This window comes from Chlorocebus sabaeus, chromosome 4 (assembly GCF_047675955.1).
Source record: "Chlorocebus sabaeus isolate Y175 chromosome 4, mChlSab1.0.hap1, whole genome shotgun sequence".
In the NCBI taxonomy this organism is placed as follows: domain Eukaryota; kingdom Metazoa; phylum Chordata; class Mammalia; order Primates; family Cercopithecidae; genus Chlorocebus; species Chlorocebus sabaeus.
In genome coordinates this window covers 25387798-25415674 of record NC_132907.1, presented here as the reverse complement: position 1 = coordinate 25415674, position 27877 = coordinate 25387798, and the positions used below count along the sequence as shown (strand labels likewise).

The 27877-nt window shown below is 39.2% G+C and overlaps 1 protein-coding gene across 11 annotated transcripts in view; it reads left to right on the top strand.

Annotated features, from left to right (window-relative positions):
• BDP1 (BDP1 general transcription factor IIIB subunit) overlaps positions 1-27877 on the top strand; it is a 113623-nt gene that overhangs the window by 42213 nt on the left and 43533 nt on the right. For 10 of the 11 annotated variants that reach the window (XR_012092753.1, XR_012092754.1, XR_012092756.1 and 7 more), the window contains 10 exons: positions 101-257; positions 4672-4763; positions 5692-5884; positions 7705-7835; positions 12547-14242; positions 15328-15515; positions 16254-16476; positions 17988-18166; positions 19429-19639; positions 20678-20808. Coding sequence is in view for 7 of the 11 variants with exons in the window: in XM_073014702.1 (XP_072870803.1) it covers positions 101-257; positions 4672-4763; positions 5692-5884; positions 7705-7835; positions 12547-14242; positions 15328-15515; positions 16254-16476; positions 17988-18166; positions 19429-19639; positions 20678-20808 (3201 nt within the window). In the remaining 4 variants the exon portion in view is untranslated. The remainder of the gene's footprint in view (positions 1-100; positions 258-4671; positions 4764-5691; positions 5885-7704; positions 7836-12546; positions 14243-15327; positions 15516-16253; positions 16477-17987; positions 18167-19428; positions 19640-20677; positions 20809-27877) is intronic. The other variant, XM_073014700.1, reaches the window with a different exon arrangement.

Genomic DNA, 27877 nt, shown 5'->3' with positions numbered 1-27877 from the left:
CTCTTAAAGGAGTTCTTCCTAGTTCTCAGTAGGTTATTTTAGAAGTTCATTTGGACATGACTGCATGTTTGATGCTATTTAAATAATGTTAATTTTTCAGGGAAATTGATCAAACAGAAAATGTTAAACCGATGTTGAGAGGTCGCTTCCAGAGACCTAAACCCAATTTGTCAAGGACTGGGAAGAAATTGGTTCTTTCACAAGGCAAAACAGAGGCAGAGAGCAAGAATTCACATTCAAAAACTTCAGTTGAAAAGGTATGGGGTAAGAGACTTCATGGAAATTAAAATTATAAAAATTTTCTTTAAATAGTTGGGAATAAAAGTTTTTGACTTGTAATTACAAAGTAATATTGCTGATATTAAAACAGATACAAGAACTTACATTAACATTAGATTTGTTCCTATCTTAGTCTCCTGTTTACACATTTTCTTTAACCTGGTATATAATCATTTCAGATATCCTCAGTGGTGATAAATCTGTCTTCTGTTTACTTATATAAAATTTTTATTTAAAATATTTCATAAACCAGCTATATATTAAATTATGCCCACAACGTTCTCATCCACACATAGGCAGTCACATTTCTGTCTTTTACAAACTGTTTTTTCTGAGACAGGGTCTTGCTCTATTGCCAAGGCAACAGAGTCCAGGAGTGCAATGGCACTATTACGGCTCTCTACAGACTTAAAATCCTGAACTCAAGTAATTCTCCCACATCACTCTCCCCAGTAGGTGGGAATACAGGTGTGTGCCACCAAACCCAGATAATTTTTTTTTTTTTGAGACAGAGTCTCGCTCTCTCCCAGGCTGGACTGCAATGGCGTGATCTCGGCTCACTGCAAGCTCCATCTCCCGATTTCACACCATTCTCCTGCCTCTGTCTCCTGAGTGCCTGGGACTATAGGCACCCACCACCACGCCTGGCTAATTTTTTGTATTTTTAGTAGAGACGGGGTTTCAGTGTGTTAGCCAGGATGGTCTCAATCTCCTGGCCTCGTGATCTGCCCGCCTCAGCCTCCCAAAGTGCTAGGATTACAGGCGTGAACTACCGCGCCCGGCCTGATTTTCTTTTTTAAATTAGCAAAAATTAGGAATGGAGTATATGTGCACCAGGCTGGTTTCTAACTCCTGGCCTCAAGTGATTCTCCTGCCTCAGCTTTCCAGAGTGCTAGGATTATAGGCATGAGCCAGCTCACCTGGTCAATAAATTTCTTTATTCTTTTTCTTTCTTTATTTCTTTTTTTTTTTTTTTGCCATGGAGTCTTGCTCTGTTGCCTAGGCTGGAGTGCAGTGGCACGTTCTTGGCTCACTGCAGCCTCCACCTCTCAGGGTCAAGCAATTCTCCTGCCTCAGTCTCCCAAGTAGCTGGGATTATAGGCACGTGCCATCACACCTGGCTGATTTTTGTATTTTTAGTGGAGACATGGTTTCACCATGTTGGCCAGGCTGGTCTCGGACTCCTGACCTGATGTGATCCACCTGCCTCAGCCTCCCAAAGTGCTGGGATTACAGGCATGAGCCACCATGCCTGCCCTCTTTTTTTTTTGAGATAGGGTGTCGCTCAGTTGCCCAGGCTGGAGTGCAATGGCATGATCCTGGCTCATTGTAGCCTCTGTCTCACAGGTTCAAGCTATTCTCGTGCCTCAGCCTCCTAAGTAGGTGGGATTGCAGGCATGCACCACCACGCCCAGCTAATTTTTGTGTTTTCAGTTGAGACGAGGTTTTGTCATGTTGGCCAGGCTTGTCTTGAATTCCTGACCTCAAGTGATGCATCCGCGTTGGCCTCTCAAAATGCTGGGATTACAGGTGTGAGGGCACCATGCCTGGCCAATAACTTTATCTATGTATGCACACATTTCTATAATTTTTAACCATTATGTGTATAATATTTAAAACCTTTTTCTTTTCTTTGTTTTGTTTTTGGGACGGAGTCTTGCCCTGTTGCCCAGGCTGGGGTGCGACGGCGTGATCTCGGCTCAGTGCAACCTCTGCCTTCTGGGTTCAAGCGATTCTCCTGCCTCAGCCTTCCAAGTAGCTGAGATTACAGGTGCACACCTCTACGCCCAGCCAATTTTTGTACTTTTAGTAGAGACAAGGTTTCACTATGTTGAGCCACTGCGCCCTGCCAAAACCTTTTTTACCTGGCCACAGTGGTGCGCACCTGTAATCCCAGCACTTTGGGAGGCCGAGGCCGGTGGCTCACTTTAGGCCAGGAGTTTGAAACCAGCCTGGCCAACATGGCGAAACCCCATCTCTACTAAAAATACAAAAAATTAGCTGGGTGTTGTGACACACGCCTGTAATCCCAACTACTCGGGAGTTTGAGGCAAGAGAACCATCTGAACCCAGGAGGGAAGAGGTTGCAGTGAGTCAAGATTGCGCCGCTGCACTCCAGCCTGGGCAACAGAGCGAAACTCTCAAAAAAATAAAAAATTTTAAAAAACTCTTCCTCTGAAACTATTAATTTACACTTTTTTGGGTCCAATTGATCTTTTTAATAGCTATATCATGTTAACATGTTATTGATTTACCTAATCAGTTTTCTACTAATGGATGTTCAGATTGTTTATATTTTTGTTTATTTGTTTTTTTAACTCTTATACTTAAGAAGCAAACAATTTTGTAAGTAAGGCTTTCTCAAGGAAACAAAGTGTAAATTTCTACAGACTGGTGGGATTGTTGGGTCAAATAATGTTTTAAATATTTTTATGATTCTTGTTATGTGTTGTCTTTTGTTATTTGTTATGTTTATTACTTTAAAAATTTTTCTGATATGTCTGAGTCTCCTGAATTGTTATGCATTGTCAAACTGACAGTCATAAATAATGTATTTACGTTGCTAAGTGAATCTTTCTGTTTCCTTATAACTTCCAGAATTATATTGTTACAATTTTTTTTTTTTTTTTGAGACGGAGTCTCGCTCTGTCGCCCAGGCTGGAGTGCAGTGGCCGGATCTCAGCTCACTACAAGCTCCGCCTCCCGGGTTTACGCCATTCTCCTGCCTCATCCTCCCGAGTAGCTGGGACTACAGGCGCCCGCCACCTCGCCTGGCTAGGTTTTTGTGTTTTTTTAGTAGAGATGGGGTTTCACCGTGTTAGCCAGGATGGTCTCGATCTCCTGACCTCGTGATCCGCCCGTCTCGGCCTCCCAAAGCGCTGGGGTTATAGGCTTGAGCCACCGCGCCCGGCCTACAATTTTTTTTTAACTAAAACACTTTTTAAGATGTTGGTTTGCTTTTTACTGTTTTGTGAAATATCTTTTATCATAATCTTTATAGTATAGTTATATCATTCTAATTTGATGTTTATTGAATTCTAGAAAATTTGGAAAATACAGATTCATGTAAAAGTTAAAACAAAAATCACTTGTAATTTTTTTTCTTTACCTTTTTTTCTTTGAAATGTTGTAATCTTGTTTCTTTTCTTTTTCTTTTTTTTTTTTTTTTTTTGAGGTGGAGTTTCACTCTTGTTGCCCAAGCTAGAGTGCAATGGTGTGATTTCGGCTTACAGCAACCTCCGCCTCCTGGGTTCAGGTGATTCCCCTGCCTAAGCCTCCCAACTGGCTGGGATTACAGGCATGTGCCACCATGCCCGGCTAATTTTTTTGTATTTTTAATAGAAACGAGGTTTCACCATGTTAGCCCGGCTGGTCTCGAACTTCTGACCTCAGGTGATCCCCCGCCTCAGCCTCCCAAAGTGCTGGGATTACAGGCATAAGCCACCATGCCCAACCATTCCTTCTAATACTTGTAATTTCATTATTTACATGCAACCAATCTTTTCACATATATTGTTACATATTTTCTTTTACACAACTGAATCATGGTTTCAATACAGTTTTGTATCCTTTGGTAATTAACATTTCAGAAATATTTTTCTGAAATATTTAGTGTGATTCCAGTTTTGTTAAAAAAAAAAAAAATGTACACCAGGTGTGGTGGCTCATACCTGTAAGCCCAGCCCTTTGGGAGGCTGAGGTGGGCTAATCATCTGAGCCCAGGAATTTGAAACAAGCTTGGGCAACATGGCAAGATCTGGTCTGTACAAAAAATGAAAAAATTAGCTGGGCATGGTGTGCACCTGTAGTCCCAGCTACTCAGGAGGCTGAGATGGGAGGATCACCTGAGCCTCTGGGGTCAAGGCTGCAGTGAGCTATCATCATGCCACTGTACTCTAGCCTGGGTGACACAGCGTGACCGTGTCTCAAAAAAAAAAAAAAAAAAAATTTCATCTGCATTTAGGATTTTTAGAAAATCTCATCTAGTTAGAAGTACAATAAATGAAGTTCTTATTTATTTATTGAGATGGAGTCTCACTCTGTCACCCAGGCTGCAGTATAGTGGCATGACCTCAGCTCACTGCAACCTCTGCCTCCCGCATTCAAGGAATTCTCCTGCCTTAGCCTCCCAAGTAACTGGGACTACAGGCGCACACTGCCACGCCTGGCTAATTTTTTGTATTTTAGTAGACACAGTTTCACCATGTTGCCTGGGCTGGTCTTAAACTCCTGAGGTCAGGCGGTCTGCCTGCCTTGGCCTCCCAAAGTGCTAGGATTACAGGCTTGAGCCACTGTGCCCAGCCACTTCTGTTGTTTTAATTTCCATTTATTTATTGCAAAGTTTGAACTTTTTATGGTAAGCAGATAAATTGTAGCAAATTAAATTCACAGGACCACCTGGAAAAGGATAAGATGAATACATTGGACATTTTGAGAATGGAGACTACGGAGAGAGAGAATCCAGAAGCTGAAACTGTATCTATGTAAGTATTCAGGAAATAGTAAAAAAAAGTAACTCTTAGGAATGATGGTAATAATTTGTTTTCTGCTTAATAAGGTCTGAATTTAATTTTCAAGTGGCATACTTTAAGTTCGTTTTCAACCATACGTGGTTTTGAAACATTAATAATACTCTCTCTGCTTGATATTGCTTCTATGAATTTTTTAAGTCTGTTGAGGTAGCCATTACATTTGAATGTTTATAATATGTGCTCCTGGATAATTTTATTTATAGTAAGAGATTTTAAAAGGGAATATTTAACTTGAAATGGAAATCTAAAATAGAATATGAATCTGACTGGTGGATTCTGGGCTGTTCCAGGGGTTACCATTTATACCATGCTTTGGGACTAATCCCCTGGAGTTCTACAGTATTCTATAGTATCCTTAGTCAGGAGTAGTATTTTATGCTTGACAGATGTAGATTTTTCCAATTTTGTAATAAAATTCTATTTAAAAGTGCTTTTTCAAATGGGCTTTTCAGGATTATATCTTTTTTTCTTTTTCCTTTTTTTTTGAGTTGGAGTCTCACTCTGTTGAGTAGTGGTGCAGTCTCTGCTCACTGTAGCCTCTGCCTCCCAGGTTCAAGTGATTCTCCTGCCTCAGCCTCCCAAGTGGCTGAGGTTACAGGCGCCCACCACCACGCCCGGCTAATTTTTATATTTTTAGTAGAGACAGATTTAACCATGTCGGCCAGGCTGGTCTCGAACTCCTGACCTCAAATGATCCCCCCCGCCTTGGCCTCCCAAAGTGCTGGGATTACAGGTGTGAGCCACCACGTCTGGGAAGATTATGTCTTTTCAGAAAACTTGTGAATTATTTCATATTCCACATGGTTTACTTATTCATGCCAGGGAGAAGGAAATTGGTGACTTCAAAATAAACATTGATTTTATTTCTTTGTGGTTCTAGGTTGGGTGAAAAAAATTGTCTGCAGGAAGAGAGTCAGCTAAAGACTTTAACACCTGCAAAAGTGAGGGGCCGAATGCAAAAGCCAAAGCCAAATGTAGGTAAAGCTGCTGGAAGAAAAGAAATTCTCATGTCACAGGAAGAAATTGGGGCCAATGTAGAAAAGAATGAAAATGAATCCCGTGCTGATAGAGATGTAAGTACTCTGATTCCTCGTCACATTTTTGTGAAGTACGTGAGCCTTAATATAAGCTTCCCTTCACCCACATACATGCATACATACATACATACATACATATGTTTATTTCTGACAGAGTCTCACTCTGTCGCCCAGACTGGAATGCAGTGGCACGATCTTGGCTCACTGCAACCTCTGCCACCCAGGTTCAAGTGATTCTCCTACCTCAGCCACCTGAGATTGTGCCACTGCACTCCAGCCTGGGTGACAGAGCAAGACTCTGTCTCAAAAACAAAAAAATTCCCATGATCTATAATGTTTTTGTATTTTTAGTTGTGTGACTACAGGTGCACACCACCAGGCCTGGCTAATTTTTGTATTTTTAGTAGAGACAGGGTTTTGCCATATTGACCAGGCTGATCTCAAACTCCTGACTTCAGGTGATCCACCCGCCTCAGCCTCCCAAAGTGCTAGGATTACAGGCATGAGCCACTGTGCCCAACCCCTTTACCCCCTTTTAAAAACAGTACTGCACAATTTGTGTGCATCATTTATTAAATTTGTGGTCAAAATCTCATAGCCAACAGCCTTGCTAGTTGTAAAGCCATTTTAGATTTTGGGCATTTACATGATAAATAATCTGTTTCACCTGACCTCATATTTGGACTTGCTTTTCACTATCACTTAGTGGATGTTTGAATTAACCTTCTCTTTTGAAGAGATCAGTACATATGTGAGTTTTAACATTGGCTTAAACGGCATAAAATGTTAAAAGCTCCCTATTAAGATACAATTCCAAGAACAAAGACTGTGAATTTTGGTTTACATAGTCTTTGTGATACAGATAAATGTTGGCATATTTTGAGATTTCAATTTCTTACGTTATAATTCCCGTGGTCTGTAGACCAGGCATGTTGACCTATGCCTGTAATCCCAGCATTTTGGGAGGCTGAGGTGAGAGGATTGCTTGAGGCCAGGTGTCTGAAACCAGTCTGGGCAACATAGTGACACTCTGTTTCTACAAACAGTTTTTTTAATTAGCTGGGCTTAGTGGTGTGCTTCTATAGTTCCAGCTACTTGGGAGGCTGAGGCAGGAGGATCAGTTGAGCCCAGGAGTTCAAGCCTCCAGTGAGCTATCTGTAATTATGCCATTGCACTCTAGCGTGGGTGACAGAGTGAGACCCAGTCTTAAAAAACTCCAGCTTGGCGCAGTGGCTCACGCCTGTAATCCCAGCACTCTGGGAGGCTGAGACGGGCGGATCACGAGGTCAGGAGATCAAGACCATCCTGGCTAACATGGTAAAACCCTGTCTCTGCTAAAAATACAAAAAATTAGCTGGGCGTGGTGGTGGCACAGGTGGCAGCTGGTGCACCTGTAGTCCCAGCTACTCAGGAGGCTGAGGTAGGAGAATGGCGTGAACCTGGGAGGCGGAGCTTGCAGTGAGCCGAGATCGCGTCACTGCACTCCAGCCTGGGCAACAGAGCAAGACTCTGTCTCAAAAAAAAAAATTTCACGTGATCTATAATGCAATTATAATAATCAAAATAATTCAGAAAAATAGACCCCACAGGGGTATTTCTAACAGATGAAACCAAGACAGTTAACTTGTTTTTTGACTGGGAGGAGAGGAATGGGACTTTGAGATATCCTAAAAGGAGTAGCTCTTGAAATTTTCTAAGATAACTAAAGAAAATACGTTAAAAGTATTTTAAAGTCACCATTTTATAATTTTGAATTTTTTTTACCATTTTATACTTAAATTGGACAACATTTTCAATGAAATCTGTTATGCCTCATTGTGAAACCTAAAACATAGAAAAATGTGTTTGTTTTTAAGACTCCTCAACACATGGAATATCAATCATGTAAAGATTTTGAAGAGGAAGATGTCATATTACAACCTGAGAAAAATGATTCTTTTCAAAATGTGCAGCCAGATGAGCCCAAGGTTCTTAATGAATGTCTAAGGTAAGCATCATTTTGTTGATTATATCATCTTTGGATTTTGTAAGAAGTTTTAGAACTCAATCAGTTTTTTAAAACAGAAGCAATTTAGATGGATTTGTTGTCTGCGTATCTAGTTATGTAACATTTAAAAATATAACTTCACTTTTCAAGAAAGTTTATGTTGTAGGCTTTATGTGAATTTCTCAGATGGTTTGAAAAAAGCTACTCATCATAAATTAGTACTTGAATAGCCTTATCACTTTATTTTATTTTATTTTACTTTTTATTTTTTGAGATGGAATTTCACTCTTATTGCCCAGGCTGGAGGACAGTCTTAGCACACTGCAACCACTGCCTCCCAGGTTCAGGTGATTCTCCTGCCTCAGCCTGCTGAGTAGCTGGGATTACAGGCGCCTGCCACCAAGCCCAGCTAATTTTTATATTTTTAGTAGAGACAGGGTTTCACCATGTTGGCCAGGCTGGTCTCGAACTCTTGACCTCAAGTGATCCACCTGCCTTGGCCTCCTAAAATGCTGGGGTTACAGATGTGACCCATCACGCCCAGCCAGCCTTGTCACTTAGCATGCGTATTAATGTTTATGTTCAAATGTAAAATGCTACTTACTTTTAAAATATTTGTTTCTTTGGAAATAGATTGAGCACATATTGCTTTTATTTAAGATTTCTATATTTTGTTTAAAACTTATGTATAGAAACCCATACTGCTTATAGCCAAAGCCTTTTCTATTTTTTATTTCTTCCTTGGAGGGTACCAAGCCAGGCTGATGGAATTACTAGTATACTATTTCAACTTTTCATTTTGGAAATGTTTAATGTGCGCAAAAGCACAGTAGTGGACTCCCATATACCTGCTGTCCAGTTTCAATAATTAATATTTTACCAGTCTTTACGTTTAAAGACTAGCCTATGCTATACTTTCTTACAGCTGTGTTAACCTGTTTAAATAGTACCTAGCTGGGCATGGCGGCTCTTGCCTATCTAGCTACATGGAAGGCTGAAGGAAGAGACTTGCTTGAGCCCAGGAATTAGAAGCTGCAGGGAGCTATGATTGTGCCACTTTCCTCCAGCCAGGGCAGCAAAGTGAGACAGACTCCTGTCCCTCCAGAAAAGAAAAGTACCTAACCTGAGAATGAAAGCTAGGTTTCCTGAACTACTTTAAACATCTTTATGGGAAGACAAAAAAATTTATTTATTTCTTGTTGCCTTCAATATTCCTTTGCTTCTTATTCCTCCCCACTGCTCCAATTATTTTACTAATGTGCACACAGTCTCTAGGTAGAAGTTTGTATGACTACATTGCTTGTTACATATCTCTGATATGGATTTTAATTACAGATAGCTAACAAATTATTCTTTTTATTTATGTTTTTTCAGTTTAAGCTAGAGTCTTTTAATAGATACTGTGGCTAAGTAGAAAATTAAACTTTTCTGAATGGCCTCTGGGTTTTAGAATGCTGGTGGACATTGTAACTAATATTCAGTCTGATCTCAACAACTTTCCTCTCCATGGGTAGTGTCATTTCTGCTTTGTCATGTGATCTTTCTGGCCTTTGAATCTCCAAAATCTTCAAAAGCAATTCTAAGATTCTGTGTTTTATCAAATTATACACCTATCTATATCTAGCAGAAAGTTTTCTCCCTCCCCTACTCCAAATATGTTGGCCTGTTCAAGATGCTGTGTAAGAGAAAGAGATAGTAGGAAAACAGTCTCTTAAAGAATGCGTTGAAAATTCTTTAGGCTGGGCATGGTGACTCACACCTATAATCCCAGCACTTTGGGAGGCTGAGACAGGAGGATCACTTGAGGCCAGGAGCTCAAGACAAGTCTGGACAACATAGCAAGACCCCATCTCTATATAAAAAAGGTACTTTATTAGATAAACTAGTGAATATTTCTTTGAAATTTAATCTTCTAGGTTAATTTTGCATCTTATCTACTTCATATAAATATTTTAAGATTTTTGTCATGATTGGTGATGTTCCTTTGGAGGTTTATATATATATATATATTTGAAACATATATATACACACATTTATATGTTTGAAACACACGGAGACACATGCTTTTTTTTAAAGACAGGGTCTTGCTCTTGCACCCAGACTGGAGTACAGTGGTGCGATCATGGCTCACTGCAGCCTCGACCTCTTGGGCTCAATTGATCCTCTTGCCTCAGCCTCCCAAGTAGCTGGGACAACAGGTGCATGCCACCACGTCTGGCTAATTTTTAAATTTTTTGTAGAAACAGGGTTTTGCCATGTTGCCCAGGCTGATCTTGAACTCTTGGGCTGAAGGGATCCTCCTTCCTCGGCCTCCCAAAGTGCTGGGATTATAGGTGTGAGCCGCCGTGCCTGGCCATGAATATTTTATAGATTCTTAAACTCTGTGTTTTAGAAAAACACATATGCAGACCTTAAAGCACATTTATAGTTCTGTGCTCATTCCATATCTTATTTTCTCCATTCGTGGTCCTCTTGCTTTGCCTTCCTTCTCAAATTTGTGATCTGAGGAAAGTTTGTAGATCCACTGCATATTTTGAGAAATAATCTAGTTCAATTTTATATCTGATATCCAGTCTCAGATACTGCCCTTCAGTTAATGCTGTACTTCTTTTGTTACTTAGAAACAATCTAATGCTTTGCTGGAATGGCAGTTTAAAAAATCTAAGCACATAGAATATAGTTATAACATTGTGTATCTGTGTCTTACAATCTGAACTGATATTGAAATAATGAAATTATTAATAAAGCCTTTGCTTAAAGCATTTATGTGTTTAAATAATATGCCTGTTTTCAAAATGTGACTTTGTAAAGATGGTTTATCTCTTCCCATGATACCCAAACCAAGATTGCTAGCATAGTAATCTCACTAAAAGCTAGATGTTTCTGGATGGAGATGAGAAGTGTCATAAATCAGAAAATAGAATTCAGTCCATTCTGTACTAATCAAATTAAATTTCCTTCATTGATTGCTGTTAATTTTACATTTAACATTGTCAATTACTAACGTTAATGATGGATATAAACATTTAAGTTATGTAAACAAATACAACTTGAAAAGCAATCTTATTCCTAAGGACCTGTCTTGTAGTATCAAAAATTGCATTATTGAAAACAGTTATTTCAGTGAGGAAGGATAGTTTAGGACCTAAAGAAGTTGAAACAAACAGTAGCAACAATAGCATACTTTTGTTTTTTTGTTTTTGTTTTTGTTTTGTTTTTTTTTTTTGAGACAGAGTCTTGCTCTGTCGCCCAGGCTGGAGTGCAGTGGCATGATCTTGGCTCACTGCAACCTCCGCTTCGTGGGTTCCAGCTATTTTCCTGCCTCAGCCTCCTGTGTAGCTGAGATTACAGGCGTGCGCCACCATGCCCTGCTAATTTTTGTATTTTCAGTAGAGACAGTGTTTCACCATGTTGGCCAGGCTGGTCTCGAACTCTTGACCTCAAGTGATCCACCTGTCTCAACCTTCCAAAATGCTGGGATTACAGGCTGAGCCACCATGCCCAGCCTAGAATACTTTTAAGTAAATCTTTTGCTTATTTGTTTTTGTTTTTTGTTTGTTTGTTTTGAGACGGGATCTTCCTCTGTTGCTCAGTCTGGAGTGCAGTGGCATGATCATGGATTACTGCACTGTCATCTTTCCTGGGCTCAGGTGAGCCTCCCACCTCAGCCTCCTGAATAGCTGGGACTACAGGTGCACGCTACCTCACCTGACTAATGTTGGGTTTTGTTTTGTTTTGGTAGAGATGGGATTTCTACCAAAAACTCCTGGGGTCAAGCCATCTGCTTCAGCTTCCTGAAGTGCTGGGAGTACAGGCATGAGGCAACATGCCTCACTCGTGTTTTTTTAAGCTGTTGAATGTATAGTTACATACCTGTTCAGTCTGACATGGCTGAATAAATCTAATCTAGTGTTTCATTTGATCTAGCTTTTGCCTAATATTAATAGCTTTTCTTTACCAGTCATATAAAAGCTCTTTCATTTATTTATATGTTTATTGATTTCACCATCTATTATAATAAACAGAAAGCAAAACAAAAAGTGCTGCTGCTTTTCTGGAGAGCAAGGTGCTTGTTTTGGATAGTGATTGTCTGCCAAGTAGCATTCAGCAAAACATTATTGTGTATTTAGTCTTTCCTTTTATTCTTTACTTATATTATGAAATAAGCTCTTAGGGAAACGTGTATAGGAAATCTCATATAAAGTTGATTTTAAAAGGTGAGGAGGGCAGACCTCATTTGTAGTCCTAAGATTTAATCTTAGTCAAGTCATATTTGTATCCAGGTATTTGAGGTGGTCAGGTCTATTTTGGCAAAGCGTTTGTCTGTGTAAAAGATAGAAGGGATGAAGAGGTAGAAATAGCAGACATACATTAATCTGGCTCCAATGCAGGGAACTGGAGAGTCTTTCCCAGTCAGTATTTGCAAATGGTAGTGTGAATGACAATTGGAAAGAGATTATTAGGATCAAATAGCTTCTATACTGATTGACTTTACTAGGTATATATATTTAAACTTTTTGCTTTGATTTCAAAAGGTGGGATTTTTTTCTTTTAATTTGTAAATTTTACCCAGAGATTTCTAGGGCTTCCTTAATTTTTTTGGATTTGAGAGTTTCTGGTGTTTCTGTAGTGATTTCTCAAACATCATCTCTTTAGCAGGCAGTCTGGTTTAAAACTTGATTGTGTGCCCCTCCTTTTTTTTTTTTTATAGCATTCAAGAGAATAATAAAGCAAATAAACTTAATCAAGTCCCAATTCTAAGGACTCGATTTCAGAAACCAAAGCCAAATATCAGAAGAGGAACCGGAAGGAGAGAAATTTCCTCAAAAGAAGTAGTACTAGAGAAGATTCTTGCCTCTGGGGAAATGACAGCAGCATTGAGAGAAACTGTAAGACTAGACACCTCACCAAAGGAGATGGTACCAGCAGAGATTAATACTACTAAAGAAATGCAGTCAGATTTAAAAGAAACTGGAAGAAGAGCCATTTCTCCCAGGGAGAAGATTCTAGATGTGATTGATGTCACCAGGGAAGTGGAGACAGGTTTGAAAGCAAGGGGAAGAGAGATTTGTTTAAGGGAGAAGACACCAGAGGTGATTGATGCCACTAAGGAAATAGACAAAGATTTGGAAGAAACTGGAAGAAGAGAAATACCCCCACATGAAAATGGCCCAGAGGAGGTCAAGCCTGTAGGTGAAATGGAGACAAATTTAAAAGCAACTGGAAATGACAGTTCCCCAAGAGAGAAGACACCAGAGGTGATTGATGCCACTCAGGAAATAGACAAAGATTTGGAAGACACTGGAAGAAGAAAAATATCCCCAAAGGAAAATGGCCCAGAGGAGGTCAAGCCTGTAGATGAAATGGAGACAGATTTGAAAGCAACTGGAAGAGAGAGTTCCCCAAGAGAGAAGACACCAGAGGTGATTGATGCTACTGAGGAAATAGAGATAGATTTGGAAGAAACTGAAAGAGAAATATCCCCACAGGAAAATGGCCCAGAGGAGGTCAAGCCTCTAGGTGAAATGGAGACGGATTTGAAAGCAGCTGGAAGAGAGAGTTCCCCAAGGGAGAAGACACCAGAGGTGACTGATACCACTGAGGAAATAGAGATAGATTTGGAAGAAACTGAAAGAGAAATATCCCCACAGGAAAATGGCCTAGAAGAGGTCAAGCCTGTAGGTGAAATGGAGACAGATTTGAAAGCAACTGGAAGGGAGATTTCCCCAAGGGAGAAGACACCAGAGGTGATTGATGCCACTGAGGAAACAGACAAAGGTTTGGAAGAAACCGGAAGAAGAGAAATATCCCCAGAGGAAAATGGCCCAGAGGAGGTCAAGCCTGTAGATGAAATGGAGACAGATTTGAAAGCAACTGGAAGAGAGAGTTTCCCAAGGGAGAAGACACCAGAGGTGATTGATGCTGCTGAGGAAATAGAGATAGATGTGGAAGAAACTGAAAGAGAAATAGCCCCACAGGAAAGTGGCCCAGAGGAGGTCAGGCCTGTAGGTAAAATGGAGACAGATTTGAAAGAAATTAGAGAAGAAATTTCCCAAAGGGAAAAGGTGCTAGCGGAGATCAGTGCTGTAAGGGAAAAGGAAATTGATTTGAAAGAAACTGGAAAAAGAGACATTTCCATGATGGAGAAAGTATCAGGAAAGATGGCTGTCATTGAAGAAATGGAGACAGATATGAAAGAAACTGGAAGAGAAAATTTTAGAGAGAGAGGATCTGAAGAGATCTGTGTTACTGAGGAAAAGGTGGTGGAATTGAAAAAAACTGGAAAAACAGACATTTCTCCAAGGGAAAATGAACTAGAGGAGACCAGTACCTCAGGACAAACTGAGACACATTTAATGCAGAGCGGTAGCAATGACTGCAGTGCTGTGCCTTCACTAGATATTAAAGTATGTATTTTTCTGTCCTTTAAAAGTTTTTTTGAATGCTTTTTTTCAGAGGAAAGTTACCAAAATAATTCCATGATTATTTTGTCCTTAAGTCCAACAGCACTTAAAAATCTCCAAAAGTCTGAAGTCTTTTGTAGCCCTAAGTTTCTGTGTTTCAGTGCCTTGAAGAAACTGTATGTTCTTTTTTAAAAAGATAACTTAGGCTGGGCACACCTCTAAACCCAACACTTTGGGAGGCCAAAATGGGAGGATTACTTGAGCCCAGGAGTTTGAGACCAGCCTGGGCAACATAGGGAGACCTTGTCTCTAAGAAAATAATAATAATAAATAAAATAAAATATAATATAATGAGGTGCAAGCCTGTAGTCCCAGCTACTTGGGAGGCTGAGGTGAGAGGATTGCTTGAGCCCTGGAGGTTGAGGCTGCAGTGAGCTGTGATTGTGCCATTGTACTCCACCCTGGGTGACAGAGTGAGACCCTGTCTCAAAAAGAAATGAGAAAAAAAAAACAACTATTTTTAACTGTGAAAAAGTCACTATTATTATTGTTTTTTTTCTCTAAGTCAGACGGGCAAGGATCAAATTTTTCTTTTGGCTTAGGTTTGAGATCCCAAAAATGTTACTGTTCTTAATGTCATTTGAAGTAACTCTTTTAGGTAAAATAATAGGAAATTAGGCTGACTTGGTACTAACCCTAGCGTGAACACACATTATTTATTTTGGCCACATCTGCATCTGCTTTTATTTCTTGCCCCACCTGACTTCACTTCTAAAAGTTCTTTTTGGTTTTGCAAGTTACTTTGAAGTTCACGATCTTCTAACATTTTCAAGGACTTTTTTTTTTTTTTTCCTAACTTTTAAAAATAGGTAATGACATTTGTGGTTTGGAAAAGTAATAATGTGCAATGTTAAAAGGGTTTCCTGAATTCCTAGTTTTACCATTTGGGAATTAAATTTTATTTAAAAATTAAAAACTTCTAAATTGTTAAAGGAAAGTGTTCAGAATTTAGTAGACTTTTGTCTTAAGTATATAAGATGTTTAAATAATCTTTTACTTGTGCTGATTTACTATGACTGTTTCTCTAGAACATTAGCAGTGAAGTACTGTTGTTGATGCACACACCTGTAGAAGAAAAAAGAGATTCTGTAAAAGAAGTATCAAGTCACTTCAGTCATTTCAAGATTTCTTCACAGACTCATGAGTCTGATAAAACAGAAGTCCTGGGGATTCGATCTCCAGATGTTCCAGAGCCGTTTTCAGATATTAATTTAAGGTACAAGTGTGTTTTTAAAGAAAAAGATACTAAGTTATAGTTGCAGATTATGTTAAACTAAGTGAGGTTTCAAGGTATAACATATACAGGATAGTGTTAGAGATTTTAAGATAGTTTTGGGAAGACTGGGAGAGAGGATTGAGGTCACTCTGACAAGTCAGTTGTGAAAGTTACTGACATACAAAATTGTAACAGTCTTAAATCAATACAGGTTTGATAGACTTATGTTTTCTTTGTGCAGAGATGATATAATTCCTAGGCTCATACCTGGATTGTACCATTCATGGTTTTCAGGATCTGCCAGGTAGTTCGATTTGTTTTCCTGTTAAGAATTTGAATTAGGCCAAGTATGGTGGCTCACACCTCTAATCGTAGCAATTTGGGAGGCTGAGTTGGGTGAATCCTTTAAGCCCAGGAGTTTGAGACCAGCCTGGGCAACAGGCTGTAGCAACCCTCTCTCTACAAAAAATACAAAAACTAGCTGGGTGTAGTGGCACATGCCTGTAGTCCCAGCTACTTGGGAGACTCAGATGTGAGGATCACCTGAGCCTGCAGAGGTCAAGGCTGCAGTGAGGTATGACTGTGTCATTGCACTCCAGCCTGGGGGACAGAACAAGACTTTGTCTCAAAAAAAAATAATAATTAAATGTTTACTGCCAGTCTCTAAGGTTGTACTGAGACTCTGTTTCCCCTGCCCCTTCAGTTCATTCTAAAGCTTGATAATCCTTGTTCCAAAAGCAGATCTCTTCCTCAAGAACAGAAGTCACTTGAAATTAAACCAGCACCTTTTGTGAGGAGTCGATTCAAAAGACCAAAACCAAACTTAGCAAGAGCAGCTTTGAAGAGAGAGACTACAGAATCAGAAAAATATATATGTGGGAAGAAATCAGAAACCAAGAAAATGGAGACTATTGTGATGCAAGAAAATAATGAACAAGCTGATACTCTCCCTTCTCAACATGTGAGTGGTATTTAAGATGGAAGTTCTGTGTGTGGGGTTTGTTTTTGTTTTTGTTTTTGTTTTTTAAATTATTAGGGCTAATAAAAGCACCTGGCATTAAAATTTTACAAATATTTCTGTGTAATTTTTGCTGCATGTAATGTTGCTCCCGTGCTTAATTTGCCTCATTGTTCCACATAATTTGTGTAAGAATCTCAGATACCTGATAATGGGCAAGCGTGTTGTGGGAAAGCGTTTAGGAGGTCTGGGCTCTGGTTCCAGGTCTGGCTATATGACCATTGACGAAACAGTGTTTCTTCATAGAAAAAATGACAATAATAGGTTTTTTTAAAAAAAATTTTTTTTTTTTTTGAGTTGAAGTCTCACTCTGTTCCCAAGCTGGAGTGTAGTGGTGCAGTCTTGGCTCACTGCAACCTCCACCTCCCGGGTTCAAGCAATTCTCCTGCCTCAGCCTCCTGAATGCTAGGACTACAGACACGCGCCGCCATGCCCGGCTAATTTTTTTTTTTTGTATTTTTAGTAGAGACGAGGTTCATGGCTGATCTCGAACTCCTGACCTCGTGATTCACCTGCTTTGGCCTCCCAAAGTGCTGGGATTACGCTGAGCCACGGTGCCTGGCGAGAATAATAGTTTTTTATTTCAGTCTGTTGTGTAGTTGAAATGAAGAGTTAAAAGATTGATTTGAGTTAAAGGTGATATTTTATTTACTTTATTAACTTGGTCCATAACAGATTAAAATTGTGTGATATACCATCAAAAACGTTGAAATGAAATGAATAATTATAAACTGAATGTTTTCCACATATAAAGTCCTTTTTAGAATTAAAACTCTTATTTGACATCTTAAAACAGCTCAGTACTTTACTGTGCATCAACATTTGTACTTTTTCTCCTACGCTTTTCTGATTGTAGAAATTTCAATTTGGAAAAATATATGTATTCTAAAAAGTGAAAGTCTTATAATGTCACATCCCTTTCCCCCAAGTTAATCATACAGCAATTTTGAATATATCCACTTATACTTTTTGGTCTTACAGTTTTAAAATAATAAAATGGGAAGGTATTTTTATTGTTTTCCAAAATGACATTAATTTTTGCCTTCTGATTTTTCCACCTACACTATTGTGAGCTTCTTCTTAGATCAGTACAAAGAGATATATCTTCTTTTAAATGATCAGGTACTATTGCATTGTAAAGAAATTAAAATTTATTTATTCAGTCCCCTAATGATAGATCTGTCTTATTTCTGATTTTTTGTTTGTCTTTTCCGGTGAGGGAGGTGGTGCTTAAATTATTACAATAAATATTTTTGTGTATATATTTGTACTTGTTGAGTATTTGTAAGATACATTTCTAGAAGTGGAATTGCTGGGAATTTAGAATTTTGGTATAGACTAACTTATCTTTACAAAGATGATACCGGTTTATACTTGTACTAATGGAATAAGAAAGTTCTTATTTCCTTATACTTTTAGCAACCCTGAATGAAATTTTGTTTTCTACCTTTTAGGATGAAGCTTCCCTAATGATATCAAGAGAAAAAGACACATCAGTTCACAGGAATGAGGAGGCTGTGATATTGCCATGTACACAGACTGAAAAGAACCTTTCACCTTCAGATTCTTGTGAACCTAAAGAGGAGTCTCAGTCAGCACAAGCCCAGGAAAATGACTTAGTTGTTTCTGTGGGGTAAACAGTGATTTTCTTTGAAAATATAAAATAAGAGAGATACTTCTTTTAAATATTTCTCATTTTTATTGAGATATGTTAATTCATTTAAAAAGTGAACATAAAGAATATTGTTTTAATTTTATTGATATAGCAGACTGCCTAAAATATAATATCAGACTGAATTCTACACCACCTAATGGTTGCCTGCTTATCTGCATTGTCAGCTGTGTAAGAGCCTATATCAAGCAATGCATTTAAAAACTACAGGCTGAGCATCCCTAATAAAAAATTCTGAAATGCTCCATGATCTAAAACTTTTTGAGAGCTGATGTGCCGGGCGCGGTGGCTCAAGCCTGTAATCCCAGCACTTTGGGAGGCCGAGACGGGCGGATCACGAGGTCAGGAGATCGAGACCATCCTGGCTAACACGGTGAAACCCCGTCTCTACTAAAAAATACAAAAAAAACTAGCCGGGCGAGATGGCGGGCGCCTGTAGTCCCAGCTACTCGGGAGGCTGAGGCAGGAGAATGGCGTAAACCCGGGAGGCGGAGCTTGCAGTGAGCTGAGATCCGGCCACTGCACTCCAGCCTGGGCGACAGAGCAAGACTCCGTCTCAAAAAAAAAAAAAAAAAAAAAAAGAGAGCTGATGTGATGCTCAAAAGAAATGCTCAGTGGAGCATTTTGGATTTTCAAAGTAGGGATGCTCAACTGATAAGTATAATGCAAATATTTCCAAATCTAAAAAAATCTGAAATCTGAAACATTTCTGGTCCTAAGCATTTTGGATGAGGGCTTCTCAGCCTGTATGTATATGAGCTATATATATTCATTACCTTTTAAAAATTAGTGAAATACTCATAACATAAAATTTACCTTTTTAACTATTTTTTAATGTGCAGTGGGTTTAAGTGTATTCACATTATTGTCCCGTTGCCACCACCATTGATCTCTAGACTTTATTTTTCATCTTCGTAAAATGAAACTCTCTACCCATTAAATATTAACTTATTCTCCTCTTCTTCCAGCTCCTGGCAACCACCATTCTGTCTGTATATTTAGCTACTCTAGGCATATTATATAAGTTTAATACCTTTTGAGAATTGAAATAACTGTTTTCTTTTGTAAAGTAAGATGTTTATAATCAGAAAGCAATTTCCCTTTGATGGTACAAAGTATTTTTTAGAGCATTTATTAGAGGAGATCCAAATTTTACATTTTTACATTAGTTTTCAACTTTTTACAGTCAAGTGCCCTGACTTTCTCCCTGTGCCCTTGTTTAGGACTAATAATATAAACACTTTCCAGCAAGAAATGAAGGAAAGTGTTATCCAAACTGCTCAACCAGTAAGGGGCCGACTTCAGAGACCAAGACCAAATGTAAGAAAGACAGGACAGAGGCAAATAGTAGACAAAGGTGACGCCAAAGGCATAATTAAGGAAGAAAGAACAATATTACAAAAAGATGAAACCGAGAAGAAAATCTTAACTGCGGTGAGTTATTGTTATGTAATTAAATTGAGCCTTTTAATGCATTTAAAATAAGTTACAGCTCAGACATGGCTTAGAAATACAGGTATCTGACACTTATTCTACTCAATGAATACAGTTTCCAGTTTTGTTTCAGATTTGCTCTTCTGGATTTTTTTTTTTTTAAGTGAAAAAGATGTATTTCTTTTCGAATTAATGAAGCTATTCATCGTAAAAGACAAAATAATATAATAAATACCACAGATATTACTCTGAGATAACCACTGAAAACCTTTTGACATATCTTACTGCATCTATTTCCATGCACACATATGTACACACTTATGCAGATTTAAGCAATAAAGTCATTACATATTATAACTTTATGTTACTCACTTAATACTATGTTAAGTGGCTTTCTGGATCAATAAATATGTTAGTTACATCATTTTTGCTGTATAACATGCTGTTTTGAATGACAGTTTAATCTCTTACTGATGGGACTTTTGGTATTAGGAAAAAAGTCTAAGTAATATAATGCCTAAAAATGTTCATTTTAGGTAGTTCTTATTTTTCTGTTTAGCAGTGCAAAGTCTGGATTTAAAATAATCTTTATTTGAACCAAAAAGCTCTTTTTTTAAAAAAAAATTAAACTTTATTTTTAATTTCATAGCAGGTGACTATTACAGGTTTCAAAGTATTATGTAAACATATCATTGCAGTAATCTTTGAAAATTTTCTTTGAACTAGGCATCCTTGTTTTGGCAACAGAATATGAACATTACATATCCAGTTTGAATCTAATTTTAAAGAATTAACCACCGATGGTGGTATGTGCCTGTAATCCCAGTTACTCAGGAGGCCGAGGAAGGAGGATCACTTGAGCCTAGGAGTTTGAGACCAACCTGGGCAGTATGATGAGACTATCTTGAAATAAATAAATAAAAATTTAAAAAAGAAAAGGGATTTTAGAAAACCAAATATCTTTCTTAATGATGGAAATATTTTAAGAGGTATATTCTGCTATAAAAATAACATACTAATATGATTTTGTCTTTTCAGTCAAATCCTCAAATTGAAACTGAAATTGAAGTTCCCTCCTCCACAGTTTCAGAACACAGAATGTGTGAAAATCAAAGTCAGGTGATTCTTGTAGAAAACCTTCGTATTAACAAAACAGATGAAACAATCAGGTGAGTTTGCTTTTAATGAGAAAAACATAAGACTTTTCAAAGATAAAAGTTATATTTTTGCATAGTTGACTTTGTATATTAATAACTTCACATCCTGAAAATGTTAAAAGGATGAAGTAATAAATACTTTTGATACTAGAGTCTTTTAAATCTGCTTCTCGAATACTGTATGAATTGCATGGCTGATATTCTCTTAAGTATATGATATTCTCTTAAGTATATGTAATTTCTCTGAAAAGTTTGACAAGCATCCTACTTCTTGGTACTGAAACTAAACTTTTAATAGTAGTCAAAGATTCTTAAGTTCTTTGTATCTTTTTTAGAAATTCAGGCCAGGCGCAGTGGTTCACGCCTGTAATCCTAGCACTTTGGGAAACCAAGACGAGAGAATCGCTTGAGTCCAGGAGTTCAAGACCAGCCTGGGCAACATAGTGAGACCTCGTCTCTATAAAAATAACAAATACAAAATAAAAGATGTTTATAACCTAGTGACTAAAGTTCATTAATAGGTAGTGCTATAAAGTACTTACTGTATACTATATTTAGAGGTAACTGTATCAAAGCCAAATGGTAAGAATGATATCTTTTACATGAGATGAGCTAGTAGGATGAAGAAGTTTTAACATTACCACTTTTATTTATTACTTGCTATCTGCCTTATTATTATTGATATTAAAGCAAGATGTGTTCTTTAGTAAAAACGCCTTTCCTTTCTGTGTATAGTTCTTGGTCCATCTAATTTACCGTCTTTGTAACTAGAACATGTTTTAGTGAAGTATTTATTAATTTTCCTCCAGGATGTTTTCAGCACTTAAGAATATAATTTAAATATTTCAGCTTCCTTTAATTAGGTAGAGTGACTTTGGCTTTCTGGGAAATGCAGAGGAGATGTTATTGTATCCTTTTTTTACCCTCTCTAGTTGGGTAAAGCTAGAATTGGGGCATGTTAGGTCATCTGTCGAAACAGGTGCTATTGATTTATATTTTCTTTTATTATATTTACTTTTTGAGACAAGGTATCTCACTGTGTCGCCCAGGATGGAGTACAGTGGTGCAGTCACAGCTCACTGCAGCCTCAACTTCCTGGGCTCAAGTGATCCTCCCACCTCAGCCACGAGTAGCTGGGACCACAGGTGCACACCATCATGCCTGGCTATTATTTTTGTATCTTTTTGGAGAGATGGGGTTTCAGCATGTTGCCCAGGCTGGTCCTGAACTCCTGAGCTCAAGTGATCCGCCTGTCTCGGCCTCCCAAAATCTTGGGATTACACAGTGAGCACCATGCCCGACCTCTTAATTTTAGATGCTTGAAGCAGTTTGCTTTCATTTAGACAAGTTTCTAATGTGAAGTTTTTATTTTAGTATGGATTACTTTTTTTTTTGGAGACAGAGTCTCAGAGGGCAGTGGCTGGATTGTGGCTCATTGCAACCTTGGCCTCCTAGATTCAAGCAATTCTTGTGCTTCAGCCTCCCGAGTAGTTGGGATTACAGGCACCTACCACCACACCCTACTAATTTTTGTATTTTTAGTAGAGACAGGGATTCACCATATTGGCCAGCCTGGTCTGGAACTCCTGACCTCAGGTGATCCATCCACCTCAGCCTCCCAAAGTGCTGGGATTACAGGCATGAGACACTGTGCCCAGTCTGGATTACTTTTCTTTCCAATATTACAGCCCCCACCCCCTCCCCCTGCTTTTTGTCTTAAAAAGCCTTACTTTTTTTTTTTTTTTTGAATGTATAATAGTTATACGTATTTTTGGACTACATGTAATATTTTGATACATTATACACAGTATATAATTATCAATCGGAGTAACTGGGATATCCATCACCGCATACATTTATCTTTATATTGGCAACATAATTTTCTAGCTATTTTGAAATAATACAATAAGTGATTGTTAACTATAATTTTCCTACTGTACTGTTGAATACCAGAACTTATTCCTTCTATCTAACTGTGTTTTTGTACACACTAATCAGCTTCTCATTACTCCCTTCCCTCTTTCCTTCCTAGTCTCTGGTGAGCACCATTCTAATCCTTACCTCCATGAGATCCACTTTTTAAGCTGCTACATATGAGTGAGAACATGCAATATTTGTCTTTCTGTGCCTAGCTTATTTCACCTAACATAATGACCTCTAGTTCCATCTATGTTGCTGTGAATGACAGGATTTCATTCTTTTTTATGGTTAAATAATATTCCATTGTATATATACATACCACACTTTCTCACTTTTTTTATTCATTTGTTGCTGGACACTTAGGTTGATATTATGTGTTGGCTATTGTGAATACCACTGCAGTAAACATGAGAGTTCACATATCTCTTTGATATACTGATTTCCTTTCTTTTGGACATATACCTGGCAGTAGGATGGCTCAATCAAATGGTAGTTCTATTTTTAGTTTTTTGAGGAACTTTCATACTTTTTTCCATAATGGCATTCCTACTTTATATTCCCATGAACAGCATATGAGTTTTCCCCTTTCTCCACATCCTGACCAGTATTTGTAATTTTTTGTCTTTTTAATAGTAGCCATTTTAACTGCAGTGAGATGATATCTCAGTGCCGTTTTGATTTGTGTTTCCCTGATGATTAATGATGTTGAACATTTTGTCAGACACCTGTTGGCCATTTGTATGTCTTTGAGAACTGTCTGTTTAGATCTTTTGCGTATTCTTTGATCAGATTATTTGTTTTTTGCTATTGAGTTGTTTTCGTTCCTTATATATTCTGGTTATTAACTTTTGTGAGATGGGTAGTTGGGAATTTTTTTCTCCCATTCTGTAGGTTGTCTCTTCACTTTTTTGATTGTTTCCTGTGCTGTGCATTGAAAAGTCTTTCCATATTGCTTTTAAAATTAAGGCCAATTTTTATTTCACATTAATTTTAGGTTCCCTTACTAAACCATTTTTTCAGTTTTTAAAACTGGATATTTTATTGAAATTTTTTTTTTTTTTTTTTTTTTTTTTTTTTTTTTTTTTTTGAGACGGAGTCTCGCTCTGTCGCCCGGGCTGGGGTACAGTGGCCGGATCTCAGCTCACTGCAAGCTCTGCCTCCCGGGTTCACGCCATTCTCCTGCCTCAGCCTCCCGAGTAGCTGGGACTACAGGCGCCCGCCACCTCGCCCGGCTAGTTTTTTTTTTTTTTTTTGTATTTTTTAGTAGAGACGGGATTTCACCGAGTTCGCCAGGATGGTCTCGATCTCCTGACGTCGTGATCCTCCCGTCTCGGCCTCCCAAAGTGCTGGGATTACAGGCTTGAGCCACCGCAAATTTTTTTTACTAAAATTCATTACACTTATATTACAAATGCTATATTGGATTAGGTTTATGATTGATCCCAGAGCAATTTAACTCTGATAATATCTAGGAAACATTACAAATGAATTTGTTTACATCATTCACTTCTCCTAATTACTATGGGATTATTTTCTATGTATAATCCCTTTTTGATCTTAAAGAATTATAGAATTTTGGCCGGGTGCAGTGGCTTACGCCTGTAATCCCAACACTTTGGGAAGCTGAGGCGGGCAGATCACAGGGTCAGGAGATCGAGACCATACTGGCTAACACGGTGAAACCCCGTCTCTACTAAAAATACAGAAAATTAGCCGGGAGTGACGGCGTGTGCCGGTGGTCTGAGCTACTCCGGAGGCTGAGGCAGGAGAGTGGTGTGAACCCGGGAGGAGGAGCTTGCAGTGAGCCGAGATCGTGCCCCTGCACTCCAGCCTGGGCGACAGAGTGACACTCCATCTCAAAAAAAAAAAAAAAAAAAAATTAGAATTTTACCACTGAAAATAACCTTACATACTCATTTATTCCACAAATGTTTTAGTGTCTGCTGTGTGCTAGGTGTTGTTCTAAGTGCTGATCATATACGAATGAACAAAGAAAAAAATGCTGTTACTGTGGAGTTCATATTCTAATTGAGAAACAGATTATAAACAAGAGAAATAAGTTGAATAAATAAGTGATAAATAAGTAGAGAAAAATAAAGTTTTGAGTAGGGGGTATTGTGATTGGGGATTCAATTTTTAATCAGCAGTGACCAGAGAAAGCATCACTGAAAAGGGTGCATTGAAGGCCGGGTGCGGTGACTTACGTCTGTAATCCCAGCACTTTGGGAGGCTGAGGCGGGTGGATCACCTGAGGTTGGGAGTTTGAGACCAGCCTGACCAACATAGAGAAACCCCATCTCTACTAAAAATACAAAATTAGCCAGGCGTGGTGGTGTATGCCTGTCTGTAATCCCAGCTACTTGGGAGGCTGAGGCAGGAGAATCGCTTGAACCCAGGAGGCGGAGGTTGCAGTGAGCCGAGATCGTGCCATTGCACTGCAGCCTGGGTGACAAGAGCAAAAGTCACTCTAAAAATAGAAAGGATGCATTGAAAAGAAGTGAAGGGCCAGCTGTGGTGGCTCATGCCTGTAATCCTAGCATTTAGGGAGGCCGAGATGGGCAGATCAGTTGAGCTCAGGAGTTCGAGACCAGCCTGGCCAACATGGCAAAACTTTGTCTCTACAAAAAAAATACAAAAATTAGCCAAGTGGGGTGCTGTGCACCTTTAAGAACAAAAGAAAGAAGTAAAGGAGTAGGTTGAGTCTAGGGGATGTCCTGGGGAAGAGGAAACAATTCAAAGCACTAAGGCAAGAGGAGAGTATGCTGGCATGCTTGAGGAACAGCAAAGAGGCCAACGTAGGACAGAGTGCAAAAGAGGAAGAATAGTAGATGTATGAGAGGTAAAGGCTGAGGATAGAGATGGATAGATTATATAGGGCAATTGCAAGGATTTTGATTTTTACTCCAAGTGAGCCTTTAAAACACTAGTGACCTTGAGGGCAGCCTTCCCTAATGCTTTCATTTATAATTGACTAAATAGATCTAGAGTGCTTAAGTGACTTACACAAAGTAATATTAGCAGTTTAGCTTTTTTTTTTTTTTTTTGAGACAGAGTCTTATACTGTCGCCCAGGCTGGAGTGCAGTAGCATAGTCATGGCTCACTGTAGCCTCAATCTCCCAGACTCAAGTGATTCTCTTGCCTCAACCTCCCAAGTAGCTGGGACTGTAGGTGTGTACCGCCACACCTGGCTATTTTTTTATTTCTTGTGGAGACAGGGTTTCACCATGTCACCCAGGCTGGTCTTGAACTCCTGGGCTCAAGTGATCGTCCTGCTTTGGCCTCCCAGAATGCTGGGATTACAGGCATGAGTTGCTGTGCCTGGCCAAGCAGTTTAGTTTTCAAGATTTATAACTTTCAGACTAGCAGATTCTGCAGTTACATAGGCAGTGTTTCTTGAAACAAACTTTCTGTGTTTCAGATTATTTTGTGCTTAGCCTTTGTATTTCTTGATGAGAGAGATCTGACTTTAAAACTTCCTGTATGGGGCCAGGCGTGGTGGCTCATGTCTGTAATCCCAGCACTTTGGGAGACCGAGGTGGGTGGATCACGAGGTCAGGAGATCAAGACCATCCTGGCTAACACAGTGAAACCCTGTCTCTACTAAAAATACAAAAAATTAGCCGGATGTGGTGGCGGGTGCCTGTAGTCCCAGCTGCTCGGGAGGCTGAGGTAGGAGAATGGCATGAACCTGGGATGCGGGGCTTGCAGTAAGCTGAGATTGCGCCACTGCACTCCAGCCTGGGCGACAGAGCGAGACTCCATCTCAAAAAACAAAAACAAAAACAAAAAAAAAACTTTCTGTATGGAAACCTGTCACGCCCATTGTACCCCACTGTTTTTTAACCTTTTCTAGTTCGTGAAGTATATTTCAGCTGTTAGCCGTACAGTAATTGAAAGTAACTATCTCTGTATAGTTTTTGTTTGTTTGTTTGAGATGGAGTCTTGCTCTGTTGCCCAGGCTGGAGTGCATTGCGTGATCTTGGCCCACTACAACCTCCGTCTTCTGGGTTCAAGTGATTCTCCTGCCTCAGCCTCTTGAGTAGCTGGGATTGTAGGTACCTGCAACCATGCCTGGCTAATTTTTGTATTTTTAGTAGAGAAAGGGTCTCACCATGTGGCTAGGCTGGTCTTGAACTCCTGACCTCAAATAATCCATCTGCCTCAGTTTACCAAAGGGCTGGTATTATAGGCATGAACTAGTGAGCTTGGCCTCTTGTCTGTATAGTTTTACAGTTAGTTTATTCTTAGGTTCAGCATCTTGTAGGTTGTTTTTTTGTTTTGTTTTGTGTTTTTGAGACAGAGTTATGCTCTTGTCGCCAGGCTGAAGTTCACTGGCATGATCTCGGCTCGCTGCAACCTCCATCTCCCAGGTTCAAGCAATACTCGTGCCTCAGCCTCCTGAGTAGTTGGGATTACAGGCGCCTGCCACCACACCCAGCTAATTTTTGTATTTTCAGTAGAGATCGTGTTTTACCATGTTGGCCAGGCTGGTCTTGAACTCCTGACCTCAAGTGACCCACCTGCCTTGGCCTCCCAAAGTGCTGGGATTACAGGTTTGAGCCACCACACCCAGCCAATTTGGCGTTTTGTTGTCCCTTTTGACTTCAGTAGCACGTTGGGCTTATTTATATTTTATTCTTAAATACCTCTGCAGAATCACATTTGATTGTAAATAGCTTATACTTAAATATGATTTGTTTTCCCATCTAATTAGTCTACATTAGCCAGCATTGTAACCTTGTTAGAATTTCCTGTGAACCTCCGTGTTGTTTACTGCCAGAAGAATGTAGGAGGGTTAGTACATTTGGAAATGTGGTAACTACTCCTAGTAATTTTTATTTAGGAATATTGCTTAAGATTAGTTTTTAGGCCAGGTGTGGTGGCTCATGCCTGTAATCCCAGCACTTTGGGAGGCTGAGGCAGGTGGATCACCTGAGGTTGGGAGTTTGAGACCAGTCTGGCCAACATGGTGAAACCCCATCTCTACTAAAAATAGAAAAATTGACCAGTCATAGTGGCGCATGCCTGTAATCCCAGCTACTCAGGAGGCTGAGGTAGGAGAATCGCTTGAACCTGGAGGCGGAGGTTGGGGTGAGTTGAGATGGCACCATTGCACTTCAGCCTGGGCGACAAGAGCGAAACTCCGTCTCAAAAAAAAAA